Source organism: Somniosus microcephalus, unplaced genomic scaffold (genome assembly GCF_052327205.1).
Source record: "Somniosus microcephalus isolate GS21.2 unplaced genomic scaffold, FLI_Smic_1.0 unresolved_chr9, whole genome shotgun sequence".
Lineage (NCBI taxonomy): Eukaryota > Metazoa > Chordata > Chondrichthyes > Squaliformes > Somniosidae > Somniosus > Somniosus microcephalus.
In genome coordinates, this window is record NW_028225187.1 from 15,024,895 (window position 1) to 15,034,328 (window position 9,434).

At 52.5% G+C, this 9,434-nt stretch overlaps 1 protein-coding gene across 1 annotated transcript; it reads right to left on the reverse strand.

The window, feature by feature from the left end:
* Positions 1-465: 465 nt before the first annotated feature.
* LOC147084806 (uncharacterized) lies at positions 466-8,443 on the reverse strand. The gene is made up of 2 exons (XM_085979520.1): positions 8,218-8,443; positions 466-1,828 (listed from the first exon to the last, which is right to left on the reverse strand). Exons 1-2 carry the CDS (start codon positions 8,421-8,423, stop codon positions 466-468), a joined length of 1,569 nt encoding a protein of 522 aa, XP_085835646.1. The 5' UTR covers positions 8,424-8,443.
* Between the last annotated feature and the right edge of the window lie 991 nt (positions 8,444-9,434).

Below are 9,434 nucleotides of genomic sequence, written 5' to 3' on the forward strand. Positions count from 1 at the left end.
ATGGCCGGCGCGGACACGACGGGCCGAAGGGCCTCTTTCTCTGTGCGGTATAACTCTATGACTCTATCTATTACACACAGCCACACACATTCTCCAACACACAAATACCCACACCCAGACACACACACACAGACACGCTCACCCAAATACATACACACACACACACAACACACACGTTCACCCAAACACACACACGCCCACGTGTCCACATACATGCCCAACACACAAACTTACACACAGCCACACACATTCTCCAACACACAAATACCCACACTCACACACAAACGCACACACATCCCTCACCCATGAGCAGTGTTTCGGAGTTCCCGGGGCCACTGGGAGCTGCGGTTGGGACGGCACAGCCCCCGCCCCCCACCCCCGCCCGCCCACCCCCCCCGCCCCCCCACCCCCCCGCCCCCCCCCCCCGCCCCCCCCCCCGCCCCCCCCCCCCCCCCCCGCCCCCCGTCACACGCGAGCCCGCTGGTGGACAGAGAGTGAGGGGAGGTTGGTCATGGAGTTGATCCAGACCAGGCAGCGGAAGGGCCCGTCCGCATCGGCGTCGCCGGCCTCCTCGCCCCCGTCGCCGGCCCCGGCGCACTGGTGCTGCGACAGCTCGGAGAGCTGGGCAAAGGTGTGCAGGCACAGGGCGCACTGGAGCAGGCGGTCGGCGGGCAGCGGGCTGCACCGGTGCCGGGACAGGCGGCCGAGGTCGCGGAAGCTCTGGAGGCAGAGCGAGCACTGGTAGAGGGGCTGGGGCTGGGCCGGCGGGGCTGGCGGGGCCCGCTGCGAGCAGCGGTGGTTGGCCAGGTGGCCCGACTGGTTGAAGGCCCGGCCGCAGGCCTGGCAGCGGAAGGGTTTCTCGCCGGTGTGGATGTGCCGGTGCCGCATGAGGGAGGAGGAGTAAGCGAAGCGCTTGTGGCACAGGTCGCAGCGGTAGGGCTTGTCGCCGGTGTGCACGCGCCGGTGGTTCATGAGGTTGGAGGAGACGGCGAAGGCCCGGCCGCACGTCTCGCAGCGGTAGGGCCTCTCGCCGGTGTGCACCCGCCGGTGGCTGGCCAGGTGGCCCGACTGGTTGAAGGCCCGGTCGCAGTGGGCACACTTGAAGGGCCTCTCCCCGGTGTGCAGCCGCCGGTGGCTGGCCAGGGTGGAGGAGTTGCCGAAGTGCTGGTGGCAGACGTCGCACTCGAAGGGCCTCTCCCCGGTGTGCACCCGCCGGTGGCTGCTCAGGTAGGACAGGTTGCTGAAGCTCTTGAGGCAGACGGCGCACTGGAAGAGACGGCGGTCGGTGTGCAGCCGCTGGTGGATCAGCAGCTTGGAGGACTCGCGGAAGCCCTTGCCGCAGGCCGCGCAGCGGAAGGGCCGTTCGCCCGTGTGGATGCGGCCGTGGACGGCGAAGGACGAGGAGTAGGCGAAGCGCTTGTGGCACACGCCACACTCGAACGGCTTCTCACCGGTGTGCGAGCGCTGGTGCACCGAGAGCCAGGACGAGCTGGCGAAGGCCTTGTGGCAGACCAGGCAGCAGAACGGCTTCTCGCCCGTGTGCACCCGCCGGTGCTTCAGCAGGCCCGAGGCGTGCGGGAAGGCCTTGTCGCAGGCCTCGCACTGAAAGGGCTTCTCCCCGGGCAGGCGCCGGCGCCGCCCGCCGCCTTCATCTCCGCGCCCCGAGGCTCCCGGCGCCGCCGTCTCTTTCCCGGCTCCGGCCACGCTGCTCGCCGGCAGCTCCGCGCCCGCGGGCCGCTGCTTCTCCTTTCCAGGCGCCGACAGTGACGGCAGCTCGGTGCCCGAGGTCTGCTCCGGGAGGCCAGCCTTCCCCTGCTGCGGGTTCATTCTGCAGATCAATGGGAAAACAACAAGCTCAGTATCTGTTCTTGCTCCGGCTCCCTCCCAGATCCCACCCGGTGGGAGCCCTAGCTGATACCCCACCTCCGAGAGGGTGGTATATGGGCCTTCAGAAGGCCACATAACTATTAGAGACAATAATCGGCATTTGGAAAAATTTGGGTTCCTAAATGAAAGTCAGCAAGGATTTGTTAAAGGCAAATCGTGTTTGACAACTTGATGGAGTTCTTTGATGAAGTAATGGAGAGGGTTGATGAGGGTAGTGCGGTGGATGTTCTGTATATGGACTATCAAAAGGCATTTGATAAAATACCACTTGTTAGCAAAATTAAAGCCCATAGGATTAAAAGGACAGTGGCTGCATGGATACGAAATTGGCTGAGGTACAGAAAGCAGGGAGTTGTGGTGAACGGTGGATTTCCTTCCTGGGGACAAGTATACAGTGGTGTCCCCCACAGGTCAGTATTCATACTACTCCTTCTGATATATATTAATGAGCTGAACTTGGGTATACAGCAACAACTCCCATTTACACAGCGCCTTTAATGCACTGAAACATCCCAGGGCGCTTCACAGGAGCGATTATAAAGCAAAATTTGACACCAAGTCACATAAGGAGATATTAGGGCAGGTGACCAAAAGCTGGGTCAAAGAGGTCGGTTTTAAGGAGCGTCTTAAAGGAGGAGAGAGAGGCGGAGAGGTTTAGGGAGGGAATTCCAGAGCTCAGGGCCCCAGGCAGCTGAAGGCACGGCCGCCAATGGTGGAGCGTTGGAAATCGGGGATGCTCAAGAGGGCAGAATTGGAGGAGCGCAGAGATCTCGGAGGGTTGTAGGACTGGAGGAGGTTACAGAGATAGGGAGGGGGCGAGGGGCCATGGAGGGATTTGAACAGGAGGATGAGAATTGTAGGGGCTGGAGGAGGTTACAGAGATAGGGAGGGGGCGAGGGGCCATGGAGGGATTTGAACAGGAGGATGAGAATTGTAGGGCTGGAGGAGGTTACAGAGATAGGGAGGGGGCAAGGGCCATGGAGGGATTTGAACAGGAGGATGAGAATTGTAGGGGCTGGAGGAGGTTACAGAGATAGGGAGGGGGCGAGGGCCATGGAGGGATTTGAACAGGAGGATGAGAATTGTAGGGCTGGAGGAGGTTACAGAGATAGGGAGGGGGCGAGGGGCCATGGAGGGATTTGAACAGGAGGATGAGAATTGTAGGGTTGGAGGAGGTTACAGAGATAGGGAAGGGCGAGGGCCATGGAGGGATTGAACAGGAGGATGAGAATTGTAGGGCTGGAGGAGGTTAGAGAGATAGGGAGGGGGGGGCGAGGGCCGTGGAGTGATTTGAACAGGAGGATGAGAATTGTAGGGGCTGGAGGAGGTTACAGAGATAGGGAGGGGGCGAGGACCATGGAGGGATTTGAACAGGAGGATGAGAATTGTAGGGCTGGAGGAGGTTACAGAGATAGGGAGGGGTGAGGGGCCATGGAGGGATTTGAACAGGAGGATGAGAATTGTAGGGGCTGGAGGAGGTTACAGAGATAGGGAGGGGTGAGGGGCCATGGAGGGATTTGAACAGGAGGATGAGAATTGTAGGGCTGGAGGAGGTTACAGAGATAGGGAGGGGGTGAGGGCCATGGAGGCATTTGAACAGGAGGATGAGAATTGTAGGGCTGGAGGAGGTTACAGAGATAGGGAGGGGGCGAGGGGCCATGGAGGGATTTGAACAGGAGGATGAGAATTGTAGGGGCTGGAGGAGGTTACAGAGATAGGGAGGGGGTGAGGGCCATGGAGGCATTTGAACAGGAGGATGAGAATTGTAGGGGCTGGAGGAGGTTACAGAGATAGGGAGGGGGTGAGGGCCATGGAGGCATTTGAACAGGAGGATGAGAATTGTAGGGGCTGGAGGAGGTTACAGAGATAGGGAGGGGGCGAGGGCCATGGAGGGATTTGAACAGGAGGATGAGAATTTTAAGATCAGTTGGTGCCAATGTAGATCGGCGAGCACAGGGCTGGGGTGAACGGGACCTGGTGCGAGTTTGGCTACGGGGCAGCAGGGTTTACAGGCCATCATTTTAAAATTTGCAGTCACGAAACCCGGAAATGTCGTAAAGAGTGAGGAGGATAGTACATAAGAAATAGGAGCAGGAGTCGGCCATTCGGCCCTTCGAGCCTGCTCCGCCATTCAATGAGATCATGGCTGATCTTCAGCCCCAACTCCATTCACCTGCCCTATCGCCGTATCCCTTGATACCCTTACTTGTCAGAAATCTATCGACTTCTGTCTTGAATATACCCAATGACTGGAATTCTCTACCCCAGAGGGCTGTGGAGGCTCAAAGATTCACCGCCCTCTGTGAAGAAATTCCTCCTCATCTCAGCCCTAAATGGCCTACCCTTTATCCTGAGGCTGTGGCCCCTGGTTCTAGACTCCCCAGCTAAGGGAAACATTCTCCCAGCATCCACATCCTAGGGTACTTAAGGAAGTGGCCCTAGAAATAGTAGATGAATTGCTGGTCATCTTCCAAAATTCTATAGAATCTGGAACAGTTCCCATGGATTGGAGGGTAGCTAATGTTACCCCACTATTCAAAAAAGGTGTTAGAGAGAAAACGGGGAATTATAGACCGGTAAGCCTGACATCAGTAGTGGAGAAAATGCTAGAGTCCATTATAAAAGATGTAATAGCAGAGCACTTGGAAAGCAGTGACAGGATCGGACAAAGTCAACATGGATTTACAAAAGGTAAATCATGCTCGACTAATCTACTGGAATTTTTTGAGGAAGTAACTGGCAGAATAGATAAGGGAGAACCAGTGGATGTGGTGTATTTGGACTTTCAGAAGGCTTTCGATAAGGTCCCGCATAAGAGATTAGCTTGTAAAATTAAGGCACATGGGATTGGGGGCAAGGTATTGACTTGGATAGAGAACTGGTTGGCGGACGGAAAGCAAAGAGTTGGAATAAACGGGTCATTTTCCGAGTGGCAGGCAGTGACTAGTGGGGTACCGCAGGGATCGGTCCTAGGACCCCAGCTATTCACAATATATATTAATGATCTAGACGAGGGAACTAGATGCAATATCTCCAAGTTTGCAGACGACACAAAGCTGGGTGGGCGTGTGTGCTGTGAGGAGGATGCCGAGAAGCTCCAGTATGATTTGGACAGGTTGGGTGATTGGGCAGATGCAATATAATGTGGATAAATGCAAGGTTATCCACTTTGGTGACAAAAAAAGGAAGGCAGATTATTATCTGAATGGCAATAGATTGGGAGAAGGGGAAGTGCAACGAGACCTGGGTGTTCTTGTGCACCAGTCGCTGAAGGTAAGCATGCAGGTGCAGCAGGTGGTTAAGAAGGCAAATGGTATGTTGGCCTTCGTAGCGAGAGGATTTGAGTACAGGAACAAGGATGTCTTGCTGCAGTTGTACAGGGCCTTGGTGAGACCACATCTTGAGTATTGTGTGCAGTTTTGGTCGCCTTATCTGAGGATGTTCTTGCCATGGAGGGAGTGCAGCGAAGATTCACCAGACTGATACCTGGGATGGCAGGAATGACGTATGAGGAGAGATTGGATCGATTACATAGAAACATAGAAGATAGGAGCAGGAGTAGCCCATTCGGCCCCTCGAGCCTGCTCCGCCATTCAATGAGATCATGGCTGATCATCCAAATTCAGTACCCTGTCCCTGCCTTCTCCCCATATCCCTTGATCCCTTTAGCCTTAAGAAATATATCTAACTCCTTCTTGAATATATTTAATGAATTGGCCTCTACTGCCTTCTGTGGTAGAGAATTCCACAGGTTCACCACTCTCTGGGTGAAGAAATTCCTCCTCATCTCAGTCCTAAATGGCTTACCCCTTATCTTTAGACTGTGACCCCTGGTTCTGGACTCCCCGGCCATCGGGAACATCCTTCCTGCATCCAGTCTGTCTAGTCCTGTTAGTATTTTATAAGATTGGGCTTAGACTCGCTGGAGTTTAGAAGAATGAGAGGGGATCTCATTGAAACTTATAAAATTCTAACAGGACTAGACAGACTAGATGCAGGAAGGATGTTCCCGATGGCCGGGGAGTCCAGAACCAGGGGTCACAGTCTCAGGATAAGGGGTAAGCCATTTAGGACAGAGATGAGGAGGAATTTCTTCACCCAGAGAGTGGTGAACCTGTGAAATTCTCTACCACAGAGGGCGGTGGAGGCCAATTCATTAAATATATTCAAGAAGGAGTTGGATATATTTCTTAAGGCTAAAGGGATCAAGGGATATGGGGAGAAGGCAGGGACAGGGTACTGAGTTTGGATGATCAGCCATGATCTCATTGAATGGCGGAGCAGGCTCGAGGGGCCGAATGGTCTACTCCTGCTCCTATCTTCTATGTTTCTATGCTTCATCCTATCAAGCCCTGTAATAATTTTGTCTGCTTCAATGAGATCCCCTCTCATTCTTCTGAATTCAAGAGAATACAGGCCTAGTTTACTCAATCTCTTCGCATACGACAGCTCCGCCATCCCAGGAATCAATCTCGTGAACCTTCGTTGCACTCCCTTTATGGAAAGTATATCCTTCCTTCGGTAAGGAGACCAAAATTGTACACAGTACTCCAGGTGTGGTCTCACCAAGGCCCTGTATAATTGGAGTAAGACTTCTTTACTCCTGTACTCAAATCCTCTTGTAATGAAGGCCAGCACACCATTTGCCTTCCTAGTAGCAACAGACTTCAGCAGACGTAGACAGACTGGTGAAATGGGCGGACACGTGGCAGATGAATTTTAACGCAGAAAAGTGTGAAGTGATTCATTTTGGTAGGAAGAATGAGGAGCGGCAATACAAACTAAGTGATACAGTTTGAAAGAGGGTGCAGGAACAGAGAGACCTGGGGGTGGACGTACACAAGTCACTGAAGGTGGCAGGACAATGTGAGAAGGCCATTAAAAAGCACACGGGGATCCAGGGCTTTACTAATAGAGGAATAGAGTAAAAACGATGCTCCTCCCTCGCATAATGAGAAGTGTGAAGTAATGCATTTGGGTTGGGCTAACAAGGCAAGGGAATACACAATAAATGGCAGAATACTGAGAAATGTAGAGGAACAAAGGGACCTTGGAGTGCATGTCCACAGATCCCTGAAGGTAGGACAGGTAGATAAGGTGGTTAAGAAAGCATACGGGATGCATAAGATTGCATAGGATATACGGCACAGAAACAGGCCATTCGGCCCAACCAGTCCATGCCGGTGTTTATGCTCCACTCGAGCCTCCTCCTGTCTTTCCTCATCTAAATCTATCAGCATCACCCTCTATTCCCCCTCTCCCTCATATGCTTGTCTAGCCTCCTCTTAAATGCATCTATACTATTTGCTTTATTTAAGAAGTCACACAACACCAGGTTATAGTCCAACAGTTTTATTTGAAATCACAAGCTTTCGGAGCGCTGCTCCTTCGTCAGGTGAAGTGGAGAGATGCATAAAGACACAGCTTATATAGTCAGAGAATAATGTCAGATGTTTACAGGTAATCTTTCTAACTGCCATGTATCACACCTCGGCAGAGAGATAATCACAGCAATCAAAGGTGTGAATGGTGTCCAAACAGGTCAGTCAGGAAAACATTACATCAAAGAACAATGAGGTGGGGTCACAAGGGGGTCAAATGTTACAGATGCTGGGGTCACAAGGGGTCAAATGTTGCAGATGCTGGGGTCACAAGGGGTCAAATGTTGCAGATGCTGGGGTCTGTATGAAAAACAATAAAAAGACAAAAAAAACATTTTTTTTTTGCTGGAAATCACAGCAGGGTCCGGCCGCATCTGTGTAGAGAGAACACGCCAACGACGACTCGAGTCTGGGTGACCCTACATCAGGTGGGGTTACATGTAGCGTGACATGAACCCAAGATCCCGGTTGAGGCCGTCCTCATGAGTGCGGAACTTGACTATCAGTTTCTGCTCTACGATTTTGCATTGTCGCGTGTCTCGAAGGCCGCCTTGGAGAATGGGCAGCACGGTGGCATAGTGGGTTAGCACTGTTGTCTCGCAGCGCCAGGGACCCGGGTTCAAATCCGGCCTCGGGCGACTGTCTGTGTGGAGTTTGCACATTCTCCCCGTGTTTGCGTGGGTTTCCTCCGGGTGCTCCGGTTTCCTCCCACAGTCCAAAGATGTGCAGGTTAGGTTGATTGGCCATGATAAAAAATTGGCCCTTAGTGTTAGGGGGGATTAAATATGTGGGGGTTACGGAGTTAGGGCTTGGGTGGGATGGCTGTCGGTGTAGGGGACCGGGTGCTAGGGTTTGGATGATCAGCCATGATCTCGTTGAATGGCGGAGCAGGCTTGAAGGGGCCGAATGGCCTACTTCTGCTCCTAGTTTCTATGTTTCTAATGCTTACCCGAAGATCGGAGGCTGAATGTCCTTGACTGCTGAAGTAGGATGCTTTGAAGGGTCTGGATCGAAGGTCTTGATCAGTCTGTTGAGTTGGCGGGTGTGTTCTTTGGTCAGATCTGCGGGTAACCGTCTGTAGTCCAAGGCGGCCTTCGAGACACACGACAACACAAAATCGTAGAGCAGAAACTGATAGCCAAGTTCCGCACTCATGAGGACGGCCTCAACCGGGATCTTGGGTTCATGTCACGCTACATGTAACCCCACCTAACGTAGGGTCATCCAGACTCGAGTCGTCGTTGGCTTGTTCTCTCTACACAGATGCGGCCGGGACCTGCTGTGATTTCCAGCAAAAAAAAGTTTTTTTGTCTGTTTTTTGTTTTTCATACAGACCCCAGCATCTGCAACATTTGACCCCTTGTGACCCCACCTCATCGTTCTTTGATGTAATGTTTTCCTGACTGACCTGTTTGGACACCATTCACACCTTTGATTGCTGTGATTATCTCTCTGCCGAGGTGTGATAAAGGGCAGTTAGAAAGATTACCTGTAATCACCTGGCATTATTCTCTGACTATATAAGCTGTGTCTTTATGCATCTCTCCACTTCACCTGACGAAGGAGCAGCGCTCTGAAAGCTTGTGATTTCAAATAAAACTGTTGGACTATAACCTGGTGTTGTGACTTCTTACATTTGTCCACCCCAGTCCAACCGGGCATCTCCACACCATTTGCTTTATTAGTCAAGGCATAGAAAATACGAGCAGGGAGGTTATGCTAGAACTGTATAAAACACTAGTTAGGCCTCAGCTAGAGTACGGCGTGCAGTTCTAATCACCACATTACAGGAAGGATGTGTGATTGCACTAGAGAGGGTACAGAGGAGTTTGACGAGGATGTTGCCTGGGCTGCGGAATTTTAGCTATGAGGAAAGATTGGAGAGGCTAGGGCTGTTTTCTTTGGAACAGAGGAGGCTAAGGGGAGATTTAATTGAGGTGTATAAGATTATGAGCGGCCGAGGTAGAGTGGATAGGAAGGACCTATTTCCCTTAGCTGAGAGGGCAGAGATTTAAAGTAATTGGTAGAAGGATTAGAGGGGAAATTTCTTCACCCAGAGGGTGGTGGGGTCTGGAACTCACTGCCTGAAAAGGTGTTGAGGCAGAAACCCTCATCACATTTAAACAGTACTTGGATCTGCACTTGGAGTGCCGTAACCTACAGGGC

Coding starts and splice junctions, on each gene's coding strand:
- LOC147084806 (XM_085979520.1), bottom strand. CDS start 8,423: ATGAGTGCGGAACTTGGCTATCAGTTTCTGCTCTACGATTTTGTGTTG. Junction 1,829..8,217: donor ATTCAGCCTCCGATCTTCGG/GTAAGCATTAGA, acceptor ATTGATCTGCAG/AATGAACCCGCAGCAGGGGA.